At 39.4% G+C, this 21,966-nt stretch overlaps 1 protein-coding gene across 6 annotated transcripts in view; it reads left to right on the plus strand.

Moving 5' to 3' along the window:
* Nucleotides 1-21,966, plus strand: part of DPF3 (double PHD fingers 3) — a 154,592-nt gene that overhangs the window by 117,654 nt on the left and 14,972 nt on the right. For 4 of the 6 annotated variants that reach the window (XM_059849625.1, XM_059849621.1, XM_059849622.1 and 1 more), the window contains one exon: nt 8,820-8,948. In XM_059849625.1, the coding sequence (XP_059705608.1) occupies nt 8,820-8,948 (129 nt within the window). Of the gene's footprint in view, nt 1-8,819; nt 8,949-11,787; nt 13,220-17,901; nt 20,011-21,966 lie in introns of those variants that run through there. The other 2 variants (XR_009486936.1, XR_009486937.1) reach the window with 1 other exon arrangement.

Genomic DNA, 21,966 nt, shown 5'->3' on the forward strand with positions numbered 1-21,966 from the left:
GCTTTAGTGGCTTGCTTTTTATGCTTTATCTAGCCCTTTGACACAAATAAATAGTCCTTCCTCGGTGTCTAGTCTTGCCTCTGCCTATACAAACATTTATTTCTGACCTACTCTCTGATTTTGTTACCTGAGTATTGAGCTGTGAAAAAGAAATTATAGAAAACCCTTTAAAAAGTCAACTTCCCATTTCTCTCAACTCCACTGAAAAAAACAAATGATCACACAACATTTTCAGACTTTTCCTCTGCTGGCTTTTCCTCTGCATTTTGGCACCGAGACCGTGAGATTTGTGAGCCCAGGGTGCATCCAAGCCTGCCACAGAACACCTGCTGTTTTATTCCATCTCTCTCCGTGGGTACAGGCCAGCTCTGGGGGCAGCTGGTGCTCACAAATTTTGAGGCACTTCTGATATAGGAATTAGATTAGACTTCTATCTATTGAAATGTCTCTGTGAATGAGTGTACTAGTATAAATGCTCTTTCTTAATTCTGGGGAGAATAGGATAGTGTGTCTACATGGAGAAAAACTTCCTCTCCTTTAAAGGAGAAGAGTTCTCAGTGGCATTTTGCCGTGTGAAACGTTGATTGCCGGCGGCTGTGCAGAAGCAGCAACTGAACAGGATCTTATGCCCACAAGCACTTTGGCCAATGACAATCCTAAATGAAGTACATTGTGCTGAGTGCAGGTTGATCCATTGTGGAATACATGTAGTTAAGGAGAATGCATCCCTGTGCCCTCCTGCCCCTCTGCTAGCTTAAGCATCTGCCCTGCAAAACCACCTGTGTACATTATTTCATGGCATCAGCCTGTTGTGCCCAGTTCCATCACAGATTTTATTATGTGGATAAATCTCTACTGGAGAGACCAGCCAAAGTTGTTTGTGTACTCTAAGCATAATTGGATACCCAGTCTCCAGAGATAAAAAATTAATGTGCTAACCTCAGTGTGCCTCCAAGCTGTCCTCCAGCTCCCCCACACAGTCATCTTTGAAACATTTTTATTTCCATCCAGGCAGGGGGCTGGCCATGAATAAATGAGGAGTCAGCCCCTCAGTTGGAGACGAGCTGTTTGTTCCTCTCCACAAGCAGCATCAATTTGAAAAGCTACATCAGGCCTACTTTTTCCCTGCCTCAGTGCTGATCCTTGCTGAGGCCATGGTGGGAGCTACTTCTGAATGCAAGGATGCATCAATGCCCACCTTGCAGCAAGATACCCTGCAGCAGGTGCTTTTCAGTGAAAATATGTACATTACCTGGAGTTGACTTCTTAGTCATTTAATCTGTTTGGATTTTTTCTCTTTTCAGAGTTTGTTTTCAAAAGAAAAAACACTCAGAATGCTAAAAGAAACAGTAATGACTGGAGAGTTTGAACTGTGTAAAGATTTTCCTTAAATCCATTTTGCAGCTGTAAATTACTGAGACATTTGTGTGGGTATTTTGCAATGCTGAGTTAAAAATCAGATCAATTGTTTGGAGTTATGGCATAGTGGAAAATCCCAAAATCGTCTCCTATGTCAACAGAGAGCTAATTTGCAACCCACTTTTTTGTTTGTTTGGATTGGAGTCATGGGGTGGTTGTTTTGCTAGTTTGGTGTTTCTTTTCTATACTGCCTGGACAGGGACGAAAATGTTGCTGTTGATGTGCAACTGTCATTGAAGACAAGCACCGAGTGCTTCTCAGCAGTTTATGGGAAAATATTTCCAATCTGACAAATTGTTTTTTGAAACACGTGTTGCTTCAACAGCACATCAGCTCTTGATTTAGGATGGTATCATTAATGTATTTGTAAGGTTTTTTTTCTTTTTCTGCTATCTCCCTTCTTTTTCTGCCTTTTTTTTTTTCACCTTCATGTAGAATTTGAACCAAGTAAAATCCAAATGCTTTGACTGAATTTGAACTGAATAGGTGCTCTCTGCCTTCTCACACTCCTCCAGTGAGTAATTTCCAGATAAAAGCCTACAAGATGTTGCAGAGACCTAATTCATGGCACTGGCCATTTTCACCTGAATATTGAGGGATGCTGCCAGATGGGGCTGTATATTGGGCATTACAATACCTTCTTGAGGTGGGATATATCCCTTAGCTGATGGGAATGATGTGCTTCAGTGGCCAGGCACCAAATCTCTGCAGAGGTATCCCTTAAAGTCAGGAAATCTGTATGTTAAGATGTCAGACTCTTTTGTCTGCCTACTCTGTATCTCCTACTCTAGTGCTCATGAGGCACTAGACAGTCACAATGTTTTACTCCTAGCAGCAGGCTTTTGGCTGATGCTTTAGGAGTTCCTGTAGAAGACTCTATAAGGTCAGTGCACAGAAATTCTATTAAGTGCTGCCTTAAGGTGGAGGAACACTGATTCTCTAAATCTACTGAATCCAATCAGTTGATGCTGTATTTTCCTAGCTGTACCTTCCAGCTACCTAGCTCACCTTCCACCTCTTTCATTAGCTGTTCAACTTAACGGCCACACTGATTCCTGTAAAAGAGATGATCAAATGATCTTCCTTTCCCCACACTTAGAGGCTTCCTCTGACTTTTACAGATGTACCTCTTTCTCCTAGCACTTGTAGTGCTCCTTGGCTGCACTTCTCTGTGGGCAGGGGCTGTAGGAAAGGCAAACCTTTCGGAGCTGCTAAAAGTTGTGCAAAAGCAACAGCTTCTTCTATCCCCACACTACCAGGTAACTCAAAAAAGGAGATAAAATTCAGTTACTAGAGAGACCTGGCAATACTTTGGGTGGGTGGTTTGCAGCATCTCTCAATAGCATATCCTGCTTCTCTGGCTGCCAGCAAAGGGCATGCCCATCCCATGCGGGGGAGCGCAGCGTGGGGAGCCAGAGCTAGTGGAGGCCATGGGGCTGTGCAGGCTGATTAGCACAACTCTGGGAACAGAACACCAGCCATTTCCCAGCGTTACACCCAAGTTCCAAGTGTGTTTGGTAGAAAAACAGCACCACATCTACACAGATGTGCCGCCTCCAGCCTGCTGCAGGGCCCTGTATCAAGTGCCCCAACACTTCCCAGTTTGGGGCCAGCCAACATGCTTATCTCTGGTGCTAACAACAGAGTAAGTGACTAGCAATTTCCTCTCATTCAGTTTGATTTACACTTCTTCCTGAAAAACGGCAATGAAAAACCCATGCACTTAATTCACGGTGAGGAGTCCGCAGAAATGGCTGCGCACATCCCTGCCTGGCTGCGTACGTGTGAGAGAGCCAGAGCCTGGAGTGCCCTTGAGCTGTGCGTGGCCTGCTCCTCACCACACCAGCAGTTGTGTTCTTTTGTTGTTCCTCCCCAGGGCAGGGTCTAGCCTTGAGCACAGAAGCAGCTCCCCGGTCTGTCTCTCTGCCCACCATTGCTCGCTGTACCAGCAATAACAGGGACAGAAAGGGCTGCATGCCCAGCCAGCCATCTCCCTCCTCTTCTATCAAAGAAAGCCACAGTCCAGGCACTAATTTTCTTTTGCCTTCTCCTTAAAGCCACGTTTTCATTTAATCATCCCAGTGTAATTTCTCTGGTGAGCCTGCCTGGCCTGCACTGAGCCGTTCCGAGCAGCGAGCGGAGGGGCCGCGCTGCGATTCCTTACACTGAGAGCCGAGGCGGGCAGGTGGCAAGGCCGGCGCAGCCAGCCGGGCCGCGGTCACCATGGAGACGGGCCAGGCCTGCCAGGGGGCGAGGACAGGCACATGGAGACATGGCTTGGGATTATCTGTCACCGAGGCCTCCAAGGGGCTTGACGACTGCAAGTGCAGGCTCTTGGCTGGCGTTCTCCTGCTCAGGCAGACATTGGACTTGCCCTTTGCCAGGGAGAAAAAGGGAGGAGCTGGAAAGGAAAACTAGCCCCATCTCAGACAAAGAGTCCTGTAAATTAAACAAAAAAACCCAACAAACAAAACACCAACAAAAAAAGCAAGCCCACCCCTTTACTCCATCGTGAGGTGCACTGGCTTGACTCAGGCCTGCATGCAGGGTCCTGAGGTCTCCATTGTGTTCTAAAGATTCTTGTTGCAAACAGAGTAAATGGCCCGATTCAAAGCCCTTTGAATTGAATTGAAAACCTCCAGTGTGCTTTATTGGTTTTGGATCAAACCCAGAAGAAACAGGTAAGAACTGGACAAAATGTGCTAGGAAAAATCCCTTTGTGAATGCATGTATCTCTGACTGTAGCCAATTCACTGTAATCATTGAAATAAATGATGCACAGCTCCACACCCCAGCAGCAAGGCATGCACTCCATGCATTCTCCATCACTCTCCCAGCAATGTGGATATGCCAAAAAACAGGGATAAAATGCTGCCAAACCTAGCTGCATATCTTAAATTATGCATATCTTCAGTACTGGGCTGTATTACCTACATGCTGAAGAAATATACGTGACAGTGATTTTTTACCCAGGAGCAAAAAACCAGTATTTCTTTTAAGCATTGGTTCCACCTCACAAGTTTTTGAAACTTGTCATCCAAATCATCAAAATAATTTCACGTAGAAATCAGAAAAATGGATAGATATAAAGTTCTATTTATTTAGGGATTTTTCTATATATATTTAAGGGTCACATTTTGAAGAAAAACTATTTTAAATATCTGTACTCTGAGTTTTCTGTTTAAAAAACAGAGAAAGGAATTCCTTCTTCTGAACTTGCCTTCCATCCAAGATATTTTCTGCAGCCCTGAGAAGTAGAAACTTTCTATTTCTAATCTCTAAAAAGAGATTTTTATTGAGTCATGTGGCTCCAGGAGATGATGTAGAAAATTCCTTATTTCTTGATGTTATTTCATTATAAGCAGCTTGCTTTTATTATTAAACTGAAACAATGTGGAAGATAACTTACAGGGGTTTTTTGGTTTCTTGGGAGGGGCGAAGGGAAGTTAGAATTCTGTTTAGAGCCTCTGCCTTCAAAATCAAGAATGCACATAAGGTATTTTATATATTTAAACTCAGTCAACTTGTTTAGTTTTCAGTTTTTGTCTACAGAACAAAGTTACTGTGTGATATACTACATAATTTATGTAATTTAACGAACTTACTTTGCTAAAAGACTACTGTGAATGATGATACCATGTTTTAAGTAGTTCTTTATTCTGCTCAGCTTGTTATAGCTTGAAATTAACTTGATTAGGCTGAGAAGATAAAAAAAGTTTCAGAATAAGTGCATACCAAATTTATTTGGAAATACTGACTTTATTTTCACTCTGCATCCTGTCTTCACATGAATCACCGTTCAGGTTCAGGGAAGCTATTATTTGAACTGTACAGATCTTTCCATCTCTTTCCTTAATCTATCTTAGAAGTTTTAAAGTATTTTTAAAAATTTGTATACTCAGTTTTAGGGGAGATGTATATGAAGACAGGGCTTTTGATGAAACCTGAAAACAACCCTAAGTTGAAATGGCAAGAGGCACTGATTTAAGTACACGTTCTATAAGCAAACCTTAGCTCGGGCAATACTCAAAGCTTCTCAGAGCTTTTGATCTGTTTTTGCAGTTTGCAATGTAAAAAGAAAATAGAGGAGTTTTGAGTAAGATAGGACAAGGCCATGGCTGATTTTCAAGCCATTGCTTTAAAACAGTGTCTAAATATGGGTGAATTTTTTTTTAAACCAAATCCTTGGAGGCAATCACCTGATCTAAATGAGTCAAGTCTCTGCTAGGGAGTTATTTCTTGCTAGTTGAGCTGTTTTGCTTTAACTTGCACCTTCTATTTGTTGATCACCTTATGCAAAAAGTGAATACCTAGTTAATTACTATGTCTCAGATGAAAAGCAGCAACATTAATCCATAGGAAATTAATTGGTTTTTCTTGTGAATCTATAGTTTTATTGATTTAGGGGTGAGATTAGGGCTTTTCCTGCAGGATACCCTATTCATGAAGATTACACGTCAAATCTTGCCATTTTTCCTCTGTTTCCTAATTTCTTCATCTTTTGTTAATGACAGTAAAATAGAACTAGAAACTCTGAGGATATATGCAAAAAAAAAAAAAGTTCCTTTGAAAGTAAGAACTCTGCCATCTGAAAATCTCTTTATTCTCAAACCCTCTGTGATTTAGCCTGTGACTTAATTCACTGTATGGTACTGATTAGGAAAATAAGCTAAGTCAGGTTTGGTTCTAGTTTTTGCATATGTTAGAACAAAAAAAACCCCAAAAACATTGACGAGAATAACATTGCCTGGCTTGTTTGGCTTTAGAGATACATCATTTAAGATATCAGTAATGTAACTTTGGGAACTTCTCATCTGTGTATGACTTTTTAGGCCTGATATCTCTATCACACTCTACTGAGCCAGCTTAGTAAGTGAGCACACAGACACTCAGATTAAGATTAAATAAATTGGAAGAAAACAAGGAAGAAAAGAAAAGGGGAAACAAGGAAAAGGAAGGAAAGAGAAGACAAAATAAGAGAAGAGCAATCAAACCGGATGCTCATTCCCTTTCCAGTAGTCTGGGAGAATCCCTTCAGCTTTATCACACTCAGCAAATACCCTCCACCTCTCTCACACACTGCAGATGAATTGAGCAGTGTATGTATTTTTGAGTCCCCCTGTTCCATTTCCAGTTTGACGGTCAGTAGATCTTATGGCCATAATCCATGTTGAAAAAATTTAAGTCAGTATACACAGAGTGTTAATTACACCACTGTGAGCAGTGGTAGAAGTGGAGCTCTTTCCTAGGTCTGCTGGCTGGCGCCCCGAGTGCTTTTTTTATTTGTGGCCTTGCCACAGGATTTTTGTGTGTTTGAGAATAAGCCAGTTTACCGCTCTACCTCCAAGTCTTTCAGCTTTAAAATGCAATGCAACCTCACCATGAGACTTAATTAGGGTCCAGAACACTTTGGTTAGAATCAATGGCAAAAGAGGCTTTTGATCTCACTGAAGGTTAATAATAGGATCTTCGTATCTGTAAGGCACTTTAAGAAACTTGGATGAAAGGTGAAATAATTTAATAAGGGACAACAACCAAAAAAGTCACTGAACTCTGAGCTTGCTGAGTTTGCATAGCACATGGCCTGTCTGTAGATGCAGAATAATATAAAGAGGTAATTACTTAACTTTTTCAAACTGGGGCTGCAGTGGGAAATATAAATCCTAGGGAGGTCTGTTTTTTATACGCAAAATAAGTACCAGCAACAACTTTATGATCATTTTGTTACAGCTCTTAAAATGAGCCGGTGTACTAGACTTCCACCTGGTTCCTGTCCTTTTTTTGCTTGTCTTGCATGCATATATTAAATGCTTTCCTAGAACAGACAAAGTGCTAATCTAACACTGGAAGCTTCTCTCTTTTTTTGAGAGAGTTGGGAATCTGTCAACCAGGATCATTTCAGAGCAAAGTCCATTGTTTAGTAAACACTGTCAGGATCTCCATGACCACAGAGGAAGATAGTGATGTATTTGCAGCCTTATAGGTTTTAATTTTCTTCTTAATTTTACCTTACCTGGAATCTTTTAGTTACCAATCTCCAAAAGTTCAGCTGATCAACATCTGGAAATAAATGAGTAACTAGATGCATTCAAACCAGAAAAGCAGATTGAACTTGGAGGAAATTTTAATTTTAAGTGTATGTCTTGGACTGCTACCAGAAGCCCTTTAGAATGTCATTGTTCTTTGGGGAAAATTTGAATGTGGACAAAAAGACCGTTAATAAAGGCTGTCAAAACATCTGTTAAAAATCTGCAAGTTACAAAATATGCATTAAAAAGATAATTAAATAAAGATGGTACAGTTTCAAGTTCTTCATTTTCTCATTTGTAAAATTCATGCAGTAGGCTTAGGCCAGGTATACCTACTGGCATATAGCTGGATTTTTTATGTTTGAAGAGAAGAAGTAAAGACAAAGACCAACCATTACCTCCACTCTCTTCCTCAGTTCATAGTTAGAGTGTACAGGAAGATGTTTTCCTTCTCTGGAGAGCAGAGGAGGGAAATGGCAGTTGTGAGCAAGAAGAAAAGGACATTGCTGTTCTGCTCAACTAAGAAGAATGCAGAAGACCTCTGCCCTTCTCTTCTTCCTAAGGGATCTACATCCTCCTTTACTTAAGATCAGTGTGTGTCTGCTCCTTTCCAAGTATTCCTAGCTGGAAAATAATAATAATCTTGCTCCTTTTTTCTTGGCTGAAAAAGTTTTAAACTCTGCTGGTTGTGTCTGCCCCAGGCTCACTCTGCTGGGGTAGTGTTGGACCCTTCCTGCTCATCCAAGGGAACATAACTGCTGTAGGGGCCTTAAGTTTTGGGCGAAACACCTCCAAACGGCTTTGTCTGTGAATATTCAGGAGCTTTTGAACCAACCTTCTGGCTAAAGACATCCTGCTACTTAGAGATGTAGTCCCCTAAGAAGCTACTTGAAATAAAACCAGTAAGGATACCTATCACCCCATCTTTCCACTGTTGATTTTTGAGTTTTGGAGACTGTATTTTTCCTTTATGAATTTGTATTTTGTGGGATTATGATGATGACTGTTGCCTGAAAAACCAGATTTGTCTTACTGACAACATAGGTCTTATCCTGCCTTAGGGATTTCCTCTATACCTGTATGTTTCAAGTCCCTGAACTGTAAAGGCATATCTGGATGCATGTCCTTGAGACGGAGCAGCTTGGCTGGGATTATAAAGGAAATAGTAAAGGGCATTTCAGGCAAAATAGATACAACCCAGGGTGTACTTAAAATGGAGGTGGTTTATGCAGTTCACTTTTTGTTCCAATTGACAATGTTTTGGGAAGACTGTGGCCTGCAAACTCACCGAGCTAACACCATATCAAGGATAAGGGGCAAATGTCCAGGTGAATGCTGTTGTAGTAAATCTGATTTCTAACCCAACTACAGCCCAGAAAGGACCAGACGGGGTCATCATTCCCAATAACTACTGTGACTTCTGCCTCGGAGGCTCCAATATGAACAAAAAAAGTGGCCGGCCTGAGGAACTTGTATCGTGCTCAGACTGTGGGCGCTCTGGTAGGTGACTCCTTCTTGCATCTTTGTTGTACAAAGGCATTTGTGTGATTTGGTTTTTGCACCTTCTGAAGGTTTTGAAGAAAGGCAGTAAATTTGGGAAGGGATAGAAGATGGAATCTTACCTCTTCTCTGTGTTTGTGGGAAAGGATGACTGAAAAAATTGTATATTATAATCCCCATTGTTGGATTCATATATTTAAGCTTATGAAAGAATGAAGTTTTAGTTTATTTATTGGCTTTTGGGAACATTGGTTCATGTACTAGCTGTTCTTCACATAGAAGGAGAAAATCCTATGACAATTTTACAGAATGGTCTCTGTCTTTAAATGCTGTAATTACAACTATAAATTACTTAAAAGATTTATGAAAGTTGCATGACAAGCATTCCCATTGATTACACATTTCATGCATTTCTTCATCCAAAAAAGAAAGAGGGAGAAAATTACAGGGTAGGTATGGGGCTAGCTGTCAAGAATTATCCTCTTACAAGATGACTATCATTAGTTTTGTTTAAAGAGGTTTTTATTTCTCCCTTCCCTTCTCTCTTTTTAAATGTAGGCAATTGTGTCTTTCCCATTCCCATTTTGAGTTGTCTTTATTTCTGGGCTGTTGTTTTCTTCCTTCCTTTCTTACTTTTTTTTTTCCTTTCTTTTTTTTTTTTCTCTTTTTTTTTTTTTTTTGGAAAATTTGATACCAGCTGAACAGTTATTTATAGCTCATATAGGAGGTAGTGGTGTTGGTAGAGGGAATTGGGAGACCTTTAACAACTGCATATTCCAGAACTGGTCCAAATTTCCACTTGTGATATTTTTGTTTCGTGGTGATACTAGTGGTAATAAAATGGTGATATAGAAATCTGAAAACCAAGGAGGCCTTGAAATTCAATATGAATGTTGCTCCTTCTGTACTGTAGTCACTGAAAGATGTCTGTTGCTTCATGGCTGAAATGTGATGTGGAACGTTCTCATGCCAAGGAAATGGCCTTTTATGCTCCTGCTGAAATTCATAGTAAGCTTATTAGCACATTCAATGGGAGAACGATTAGACTCTCTCTGAAATTGCCTTCTGCAGTTGTTGTGACCTCTGAAGACATTCTGAAATAAGACTGGTCACCAGAGGATCAATGGCAACTCCTTTGGTTTTCTCCAGGGGCATCCTTATGAATGCTGTGCAGTCAGAGACATGGACCTTTTAGTGTACACGTGATTGCTTCTACTAACTGAAGGGGAAAGTCCATGGGGTCTGTGGTGCCATCTTGGAAGATTATTGCTCTTTGCCTTGATTGTTATATTTCAATATAACTAATTTCAGCATTGTCCTGATATGGCACAGTGAGATGGAGCCATATTTTATTGCTACTTAAACATTGCTATGGTGGTTATATCAAATTGCAACACAAATACATTAATTCTCTTGATTCCTTAGTGTGATAGAACAAGTAGATCAGCCTGTAGCCTAAACTGTGCCAAATCAGTTCCATTAAATGCTATCCTTGTACAAATTCCGACCCACTTGGGTCATTCATAGGGTCTGCAATGCTGTGACTGATGTGTGATGAAACTGATTAAGGTATAACCACACACTAATCTCTAAACTAAAACAATGAAACCTCTTTGGTGTCTGCCATCTTTCTCTTTTATAATAATGGAGAATATTTTTATTACACTGAAAGAGAGATCATAGAAATTATATTGCTTCTTCTGTTCACAAAGTCAGTAAAATTACATTTCTACAATATGGTTTATCTACCAATTTTTTTGTTATATAATTTTTTTTTTCTTTTTGTGAACAGGATTTCCTCCTTTCTGTCTCCAGCTATGCAGTGTATTGTTATATGGCTGATTCCTGTAGCTGGAGCAGGGACCCAACAGTTGGTTGCTTAATTACATGCTACTGTTTGTGAATAACAAAATAGCTGTTCCCTAAAATCTCACACTTCAAATTTGCTGGGACACAAGCGATATCTTTTTCTCTACCATCCCTAAAGAGCGAATTTGGAGGTCATACTATAAATCACATAAAAAGTTTGTCTGAGAGAGAAAACAAACCTCAATTTCACAGATTTCAGCATTTGACTTCTCTTTTTAGGAGTCTTCTTATGGTTGTTGTTGCCGTTATTGGTATTGTGTGGAGAATTTCCTGTTCCATCTTGAAAGTTGGATTGACTCACACAAATTTGCACTTTCCAGCGTTTCCCAAGATGGGTTACTTCTCAGTTGTTTTAGTTGTTGAACTGTATATATTAGTTTTGGATTTTTTTTTTATTTTTGAAGGACATGCCATGAAATTTGTATTAAAGTATTGGTTTAGGATACTTTCACTTAGTCTTCTAAATGTATTTAATTTTGTCTAAAGAGGAGGTTCTTTAGGATCAGGTGAAGAACGGGGATAAAAAGTAGTCCTGAGGTTGATGAGGTATCTAGTGCTTACATTTCTATAGCAGAAAATTTGTGACTGTTGATGTCGTTGTGCTTAGAGCTAACAGTGTCTCGTTGCTTACATGGTCTAAAAATATTTTAAAATTGATCTAAGTAATCATGAGGAAATATTTTACTGTCTTTTGAAGAGAGGAAAACATGATTAACCCTTTCGCTGCTGTAGCTATGGGCACCATTGGTGTTTGTAGATTTTTTTCTTGGAAAGAGAAACCGATCCTTTGTTACTTTTCTCACTGCAGTTCTACCTATGCTATGTTGTTGGGGTGCGCGGGCACATACAAGCACACACCTATGAGCTTGATAGTCTGACTTGCTTAATGATAATGAAAATGATGAAAAAAATGATGATGATGATGCCTGTTGCTTAACCCATGTGCTGATATATTCATCATACATGTCAGCTCATTTGGGAAGAGAAGGCAGGAGGGACGAAGCAGCGCCAGCACGCACTACGGAGGACTTGTTCGGTTCCACGTCAGAAAGCGACACCTCGACCTTTCATGGCTTTGACGAGGACGATGCAGAAGAGCCTCTCTTGAGCCGAGGAGGTGGCTGTGGTGGCAGGTCTCCCTCTGCAGACAAAAAGGGCGGCTGCTAAAATAACTAAAAAGACACAGAAACTCTGAGCTGTCCTTTTCACTACTAAGATTATTATTACATTTTACTTTTTTTTTTTTTTAATTTTAGGTCCTCTTGGGTTTTTGGTTGGTTGGTTTTTTTCCTCCTTCCCCCCTTTTTTTTTTTAAATTTTAATTTTTGTAATTTTTGTTATGTTTTCCCTCTGGGGTGTACACTGAAAGCACAAGCATTTAAAGCTCTTGACAACTACTTTGAAAAGACAGAAGGTTTTTGATTTTCCTGTTTTGTTTTTTTTTTTTCTCTTTTTTTTTCATTTTAATTTGGTTTTATCACACCTCCCCTCCTTCTCTTTCTCTTTGGAAACATAAAAAGTGGATTTAATATTTTTTTTAATAGTGAGCAGAGTTGATTTTCTTGTCTTTTAATATATATATATCAGCAAACCACAAAAAATACAGATGGGTTGGAGAACAGAAAGTAAACCCAAATAGTTTTTTTTAATTATTATTATTATTTATATATTCTATGTATTATTAGAAAAACTACTTTTTAAATAAAAAAATAGAAAAAAACCAACAAAAAAGCAATGGATGTCTACTTGATAATAGAACTGTTTCTAGAGAACCACTGTGGGCGGACTCGATCAAGGGACAAGGAAACCCTTGACGTGACGGCATCTGCGTCTTGAGATTTTGCACTTACTGTAGCATGTGAAGTCTGGCTCTTCTCATACATCTGCTACGCTACAGCCTGAAAATGCAAGCAGCACCATTGAAGACCATGGCCTTGGGGAACACATTTCCACCTCCTTTGGACACCTTTACACTCAATAAATCTCCTCTCTGCATCCCTTCATGTCTTCCCCACACCGTTCCACTTTTTTTTCTTTTCCTTCACCTTTCACTTGATGGACAGCAATTTCCAAGCATAGGGATGGAATATGAATGGCAAGTCATAGACATCACAGAAAAAAACAAAAGGAGGAGCAGAATCCTGGAAGAAATGACATGGAAAAATACCTCACCTATACTTTTCTTTCCATTTTTAAATTTCAATTCACAGCATTTTTTCCTGTGTTGCCCTGTTTTTTTCTCTCTGTAGTGTCTCACAAGACACTTTATTTGCTTTTGAATGGCTTCTTTTGAAATAAACCAAAGCAATACTAATTAAAGTTCCAAGGGCAATGGAGAAGAGAATGACTCCCTTCCCAGCGACTTTCCCAGAGAGGAAGAAACATGCAGCAGGATTTGAAAGGTATGTCTGAGCTGAAATGTCTTTCACCCAATTGTGAAATTTCTTGCCCTGGCTTTTCAGCAGACCCCTGACTGAGCTTTGTTGTAGCAGCAAGTCCCATGGATTAAATTGCATTACACGTATGTGCCACATTCATGCCCCTGGTGAAACTAATGGAAGTTTTGGGAGAGCAGGATCCACACTTGCATACAGTCAGAGGTGATGCAAAAGGAGTCAGTGTGTAGTTATGTTTTGCTGTCCTAGTGCAGGCAAAAATCTCCCTGGAACAGGGGCAAGGTTAAGTTCTAAAGATCTATTTTTTACTGATGTTCATAATGCAAAGAGGGGGAAATCATGACCTGATTAGAGCAAAGGCAAAAGAGACATTTCTCTGGACAGTGCCTAATCCTTGAACTGTAGGTGTGTGTTATTGATACCAGAGTAAAAGCCTTAACCTTGCAATAAGGAATTTGGATATGTACAGTGAAACAAGCCAGACCAAATGGACTCCATTTTTCCTGCTTCTTTGCTAGGGTAGTCTGTCTGTGACAGCAATTTCAACTCTCTCCCCCACCTTCCAACCTTGTAGAAAAAAGAGAAACAATTCAGTCTCTTGACTTTTTAATTCTCTTTAGACATGGAATGAGCAGTGGCTAAATTCTGCTTTTAGGTATGCAGGCATAAATCCAGAATATAAGCTAACTGATGTCTAGATTACATTAATACTCTGCCTTCAGGATGCTGTTAGAAAACATTACAAGTACCTCTGTGTGTGTACAGCAAAGGACGTTGCATGCCAGAGCCATGCACTCTTGCCTGGAGAGAGCCTTGTTTAAGCTTTCCCCATTTTGACAATTCTTTTCTGTTGCTGTTGTGTTACTCCTGATTTATTATAATCAATCAAGTGTCAAATCAATTATATTTTGACATAATGCTGTCAATGAGAAGTGTACTTTAACTGATAAAAACATTTTCTTCCACAACCAGTCCTTTTTTTTCTCCGAAACAGTGCAAAATAAATAGATAATGTTTTGCTACTCTTCTGTATTTACTAAAACTCAGTTCTTGCAGCACCTGAATTAGGTTGCTGAAACCTACCCAAGTACATCTTTCTGAAGAACTCCCATCACTGTATAAACTACAGAGCAGGCATACACTAAATGGAATTTTTCCAAGTGGAGTCCTTAACATTGTCTTTTGTGAGCCATGCCTAACGCATTGTGGGCTCTTTTGGAATACAAACAATAATCAGATGCCCATAATTCATTAAGTCTTGAATTAGTTTCACAAATGCAGTTACTATAACAATGCATACAGTCTTAATCCTTTTGCAACCAAACCACCCATCTTTGTGACAACTAAGTGACTAACTACCCCTTTCTGAGGGTAGCACAGTACCCTCAGAAAGAAGCCACAACAGCTCATGAAGTGCATAAAAATTGCCAGCTGACATTTATTACAGATAGCATAGAAAATATCCTCACAGCTATATATATCATTAACGTGTATATGGATGCTCACTCATTCAATATAGTCCTAAAAGACCAAGATAAAATTAATTCACTTTTATGCAGTGAGAGTAGTTCTTGGATTCCTCAAGATGCCTTATGAGATTGAGATAACCAACATGCGTTTAGTCCAGCAGGATGAGCAGTGTGGTGGTGACCATAGGAAGGCTTGATCATATTGAGGAAATTAGGATGTAGAGTTGGAAGCTAAAAGAGTACTTGTTTAAGCTAGGTTGTAAAGTGGAGTTCATGGTGAATAGGGCATGGAGTGATAATATGGAAATAAAATATTCTTAGGATATGTAGTGCTGGAGTGAAGGCTGGGAACAGGGAAAGAAGGTTGGTAGTTTCTGAGTTGAAGGAAGATGAAAGCAAAGCAAAGGGGCTGCTTGACAAGACCCTCTCATGAGGGGAAGATGACAATGTTAATGAGGCAGAAAATATATAGGAGATGTTTCATAAGTGCAATTAAAAAAAAACAAAAGAAAGGACTCTGACACTAGCATAATCAACTCAGAAATGAAAGAACTGCACAGTATCAATTTTATCTTAAAAGGGCACGTAGGTCCCAAACCAAGCTAGGGAGGCAAAAAAAAAGTTTGCAATGTGAATTCTCTTTTGTAACTAAACATTTATCTTTGAAATCAGAATGAATTGTGATGCTCTTTATTTACCAGTGATTTCAGCAGTTCGATGAAACTTTCTGTTCTTCATAAATACTTCAAAGGTGTATCCCTTCAACTAATCCCTTCAACCCTGGCTATTCCAGTTCTCCTCCAGAGATGTCCTTCTTATTACAGGAAGGTTGGCACAAGACTTTCCAAAGAGTCTCCTGAAACACATGTTCCCAACAAACCACATATCAAAATAAAATAACCCCAATGTGAAATGTGAACAAAGGGATATTTCCTTTTCAGGCCCATAATGCAGATTTTCTGTGTTAAATCACATAAGCTGTCTCCTCAGGCACCTTTCCACTGTTCCATACTAAAGGATCTTGGAAAACACACATAGTTTCTGAGTCCTTCTCTGCTAACTCTGATTCACAGATGGGAGCAGGAGAATAAAGGAAGTGGCATGCTGCTCAAGCAGCTTATAAGGGAGAAGAAAGGCTACATGTAGTGGGCACTGATCCTTAGCCTATTCCCTTTTGAGGCATTTAATTAGTTAAAATTTTAGCAGGGACAGACCTCAGCTCTTCCACGAAAACAGTATAAAAGTTCAAGCATGATATTATACATTGGCATAGAAGTTAAAAAGTAAAAGGAGAAACAGGCATGTGGTAGAAGAGGAATGGAACTGAAATCTGACTTGCTTCACTTTGCATCTCTTCCCTTCACCCAGACACCTCCCAGTTTTGTGGGCTGTATATTCATTTCTTGAATATGTAATGGTGCTTGGAATAACATCATATGTATGTGGTAAGGTCATAAATGATGAATGCTGAAACAAAGGCCAGAGAGAACTTTACCACTGACTTCAGAAGGATTACCAAGGGCTTTCTTAGCTATTGCTTTTATTGAATGAAACCTCTCTGCTAATACACTTGCTGGTATGGTGTGGAGGAGCTCTGAGATGGCCATTTGTTTCAGCAGAATATGTTATTAGAGTCCCCTCCCCGCATTGTTTTGCCTTTGAGCTTTTACATTAGTTATTCATTTTGAGTTCCATTTTGCCATGTTACAGACCTCAGCTTAGGCTCTTGATTGAAGACAGAGACAAGTTTGCTGCCTGCTGATGCATGGAGCAAACAAGAACTGTACCCAGAGAATCAGAGTCCAGACGGTGCTGGGGCACCACTGTTTTCTCTCAAGCCCGCCTTGCCTCTCTTTGGTTAATTCTTGCTATGATATTTTGAGATGGGCCCTAAAATAATAGTTCAAATACCATAAAACTATGGAGTTTCCAAAGCCTGGCTCTTCGTGCAATTTGCCTCTTCCCCATGGCAAACAGTTTTACTGAATCAAATCCTCAAGCAAACATTGTATTGACCCCACTGGGAGTCATCTTATTATAAAATCTGCAAAATATGCCCAGTGTGTTTTGTGCTGCTACATATGTAGATGTTTCCAATAAACACTCATTTCATAGCCTTTTTTTTTTCTTATTTATATTAAATTTGTAGCTATAAGTTAATTATGAGGCCCATGCATGAGTTCATGCTCACATAGGGTTATTTTGAAAAATCTCTCAGTGCAGGAATTCAGCTGGGATGAGTTTTTGCTGACTAAGCTATTACAATAAACTCTACCAATCTTTGTTCTCTTTGCCAGATATCTACCAGTGTTGAAAAAAAACTCAACCTGTATAAATGCCATACAATACTGAAATTGAGTCAGAGCTATTTTGATGTCCCTGTCTGTATTTCCATGAATGCTAAGTTGCCAATTTCAGAGAAGACAAGTGGTAATAACATACAGGACAAAACCCAGCTCTTGGGATTTCCAGGCCTGTTAGCTCTGTTAAGAGGATGCTGCCAGTTCATATCTTTAACTTATTCTTTTGGTGTCTGGCAGTTCCTAAGATTTTGGACCTTCATTTAGTCTAGAACTGATATGAGAGATGTGGGAAGATATAGGAAGAGGCACTTGCATTTTGTGAAAATAAAGAGATGATTTTATTTGCTATCTAATCCTGCTCAGGATCTTGGCAGCATGTAACTTAGTCGATTTATGGAATAAATGCAATGAAAAATGCAATCTTTCATTCTTTCCAGAAGTTATTGCATTACTGCCACCCCATGTGTATCATTTAGACTTCTGAAAATGTCTTTTGTGCCATGCTGTATATGCTTGTGGCTCCCTACAAATAATTAGTAATAGAGGAAGGTAATTAGAACAGGATTTCATAAGCAAAGGTCTTAACCTCTACTGAAGAGACAGCTATCTAAGCTGAATGATGAAGGTTATTTAATAATGTTCCCAAGAAGAAAGACGGACAGTGTGCAGTGCCTTTCTTTTTGATATGCTTTTTATTATTCTGTTTGTTTGCTTTGTGTTCATTTATGGATTCCACAGTCAGTTGAAACTGAGTCTGTTGAACTATATTTTCAAGGAACTAGAATGCAAGCAATGTTGGAAGTTTGGTTTGTGCTGTTTCTGTTTTTTTTTTTTTTTTTTTTTTTTCTGAACACGTGCTTTTTTTTGTCTGCTTGAGTTTGTTTAGTTTTACTTTGTATTGCCTTTCCCTCTGCAGTCAGCCCTGCCCTCATGGATTCCAGCAGCCTTCAAGCAAAACATTTCAGAAGAAGACCGAGAGAAGCCAAGATGCTTTGATACTTCTTTCCTTGCCCTGAGTCTTCTGTACCTGAGTTTCATCTGGCACAGGAGTTTGGACGATGGGAAGTTGGCTGCCAACTGTTGAGAGAAGTTCTGGGGATGCCCTAAGCTGGTGCAATACAAGAAGTTTTTTGAAGTCTTGATTTCACTTTCTTTTAAGTGTGTGTATAAACCCAGGTCAGACTGGAATTGATCTACAGTAGAACTGACTGAAAAACAAACAAACTGAAAAAGACAACTATTTTATTTATTTCGATATTTAAGAAAGAAGTGCTGAAGTTGCACAGTATTTTTGTTTGAAATACATTTTACTTCAAATTTTAAATGCAATTTTGTGAAGACATGAAATTTTAAAAAGCACTTACTGTAAAATAAAGACTGAATATTTACTTTAAGGAAAAAAACTTTTTTTAAATAATGAAAATAAAGGTCAACTCTGCTCTCTCTCTTACTTTAAAGAAGCCATTCATACATGTGCTGGGTATCTTTGTTTTTTGAAAATTGGATGTGGTAAGTGAAGATTGTTCTGGCTTATTTTCTCTTTAATAATATTATCCTGTTAGATGCTTAAAACCTACTTTGCTGTACTGTGTTAGGCACAAAAACTGTTGGAGTAGTAAAGACCAAGCTCAGCGGTTGAATTTTTTTTGTGACCAGATTTTGTGTCCATTTCAAAGGACTGTCTTCTCCCAGTAGGATTGATGTGTCTCTTCTGCATGGCAAAAGAGGTTTGCTCTTGAGCAACTCTGTGAAATACTTCTGCTGAAAGAGGGCTTTAAGAATTGAAAACAACTCTGATCATTTTTGTATTATTTTTTGCTTTGATAATTCCACAGCTGATTGTGAGTTGGTTGTAAGGGAAGTATCTAAATGTTAGGTGCTCATGGCATGGGTCTTGCTGTCAAGGATGATGTCATGTGTAGAAAACTTGTGGATTTCAGCCCTTTCTGAAGTGGTAGTGGACTATGAAAAGCATGCAGGTGCAAGCACGCGTCTGCAATAAGCAACAGGGGTTACTATGCAGAGAAAAAGACGAGTTCCCACAGCTGCAATCCTAAGTTGTCCTGTGAGGCAGCAGGGAGGGATGGTCACATCCCAAATTCTGAATTGTTAGGCATTGTCCCAGTGAAAAAGGAGGAGTTTGTTGGCTGCCAGATCAGCTCGCAGTGGATAGCCCAGGTCTGCTCAGTGTCTTGTGATGAGGTCTAGGAGGGATGCAGGATAGCCTTGTGTCCTAGAAGGCTTGGCTCTGTCTGGCACTCCTGTTTCAGAGGAGAAGCAAACTGAGGGCAAAGCACACCAACAATTATTGGGATTGACCCTCAGGGTTTAAGCAGAAAAACAGTAGTTTTATAATGTGGCTTACGTTGTCTTTCAGAATGAAAAAACTATGTCTACAAAAATGCATGCTGACTAGGGGAAGCTGACAGAAAACCTGATACTGTCTTGTGGTTCCTGCACATCTAGAACACAAGCCTCACCTCATTGAGAGGTTTCCATGTGTCAGTAGCAGCAGATTTTTTTACTCTTCTCCCTTTCCCTTCTCCCACTTCTTCCCAGATTAAAACATAAAGTCAAAAATAACCATGTAAGGTAGTCCTGTTCAAACTGAATTAAATGACAGTTTGTGTCCTAATTGGGCTCTTTAGCAGGATGGGTTTACTTTGCTCATGTTGTTGATTTCTAAACATGCAGTGGGGAACTGCCTCTAGTGAAAAAGAGAAAAAAAATTCATTTCATCAAAATACAAGACGCACAACTGTAATGAAGATTTGAAACCTGTAGGGTCTGTGTTCAGTTTGTGTAATATTCCTTCCAAATAAAAGTTCTGCTTCTAGCATCCCTACTGTATAGTCCTCTGTAAATATTACTTTCCCAAAGCAATTCCACAACGCCTTTTTTAGTGCAAATAATCTTCTTTTAAAAAGACATTGTTGAGTAACATATATGTACATTTACTTTTCTAAGCTCTCCATTGTTTATAATACTCTCTTTGAAGCTAAAATAAAACTTCCTCCTCTATTGATTTTGTTTCCCTTTTCTATTTTGTAAATTATGACTTTTGTCCCTGGATTTTGTTTTGTATTTCCTAATGAACCATGACATTAACCAAGAATTATCTTAATTTTTCTCTTTTACTTTCTCTTCTCCATTCATTGGACTGCAGAAAATGGTCCTGTTGCTTGCTATAGTGAAGGTAGGGATGAAATAAAGAAGTGTTTCTGTACAGGACTCATTATAAGAGTGTTTTTCATCATTTGGTGATAATAGAGTATCTTCCTAATTGTCTTTGTATTTGAATACCCTTCTTCATGAGATTAGTAGAGTTGCATTGAGGTAGTCTGGAGTCAAAGGTTGAGTCTAAGCTATATGATAGCTATTTGCATAGATTTTAGTGACATTGACTTAAGGAGTCCTGCCCCTGCCTATGCAGTTTCCAGTCCAGCCACTGGAGTAACTGGAAGCTGTGGTTCCCTTTGCATTTCACAGTGCTGGCATGAACCTTCCCTTTCTCCTTACATGTATTAGATTAATGATTTGGCTGTATAGAATGAAAAGAGGAAGAGGAAATACTGTTTTAGATTAGACACTATCTTTTTAGGAAACTCTGTGTGTGACCTCTTTCCTAATGTGTTATTTTTTATAAAGCTCTGTTATACAGACGGGTTCCTACCTGCCTGAGTGTTGGAAGGAAGGAAGGAAGGAAGGAAGGAAGGAAGGAAGGAAGGAAGGAAGGAAGGAAGGAAGGAAGGAAGGAAGGAAGGAAGGAAGGAAGGAAGGAAGGAAGGAAGGAAGGAAACTGCTTGTGCATCAGTGCACTAGGTCATCTCCCATTCTAACATCCATTGCCATTTTCATTGTCCTCATTGTGATGATGTACAGTGTAGAGCCAGACATTTTTTGCTAAGGTAGCCAGGAGTGAGCATGCATGTTGAAATTGGCCTTTATGGATGTCTGTCAACACCTGGTTGAGATGAATAGGATCCTTCCTACCACAGCAGAGCTGTTGTTATAGGCTGTCAGAGTCCAAGGAATGTCTCTAAATAAGTCTTATTACTTTGAATATTTTTGTGCCTTTTTCTTTTCTTTTTCTCTTTCTATTTTTTAAAGCCACAGGCCTGGAATTAGAAATGTTAAAGAAAAAAATTAGTTTTGCTAAATTATCTGAACAGATAAGCCCCTGGACAGATTTATGCTGACATAAATAGATCTTCTTTTCCTGTTTGGAGAATGGCTCATGCCAGTGAGAGTGAGGGATGGCAGCAGGAAGGACTAAAAGCATCTTTCAGCACTGCAGCAGTTAATGGGTGCCCCCAAAGCTGTTTCCCTGGACTGAGACTGAGCTGAAGGCCAGCAAGTCTGAAGGCTGGAATCCTGTTTTCTCTGGGTGGAGTGAAAACAGCATCAGCTAATTTGTTTTGGCCTGAACTAGTACATTGCACTGGTTTAAGATTTATTCCATATTTTTGCCTGCAATCAGAAAAAAAAATCTGATTAAATTTGCATCTTGGATTTGTGAGCCCTACTTGTATTTAAATCCATCAGCCTATAGATGATAAAGAAAACTCATAACACTTTCTCTCTAAACCCAAGCTTTTAATTCTCATTAGCAATGGCATAGACTTCTCTGTACCCCATTCCATCCCTGGTGTTGAAGATGGATGAGTAAGACCTCAGCTACATAAGGCATGCATAGCAGAGCACATAAGCAATGACTACTGGGCTGGGTGTGTCCAAATTGTGGCTTGATGTTTTTAAGACCTCCATTATCCCTTGGAAATTGTTGTATAAAGATTGTATTGTTTGCTGCACTAAAGCTGGACATTTGCCACAGTTAAGCCCTAACTTTGATTTTAATGACATAATAGGAGAGCCATCCATCTGTGGCACCTCACCAGAATATTTTGAAGACCTAACTACATTGTCTGCTGTTTCAACAAATGCTCTTGCAGTGTGTGTTAGAAACTTCTACTATCACATC

The sequence above is a fragment of the Haemorhous mexicanus genome, chromosome 6 (genome assembly GCF_027477595.1).
Source record: "Haemorhous mexicanus isolate bHaeMex1 chromosome 6, bHaeMex1.pri, whole genome shotgun sequence".
Classification (NCBI taxonomy): Eukaryota; Metazoa; Chordata; class Aves; order Passeriformes; family Fringillidae; genus Haemorhous; species Haemorhous mexicanus.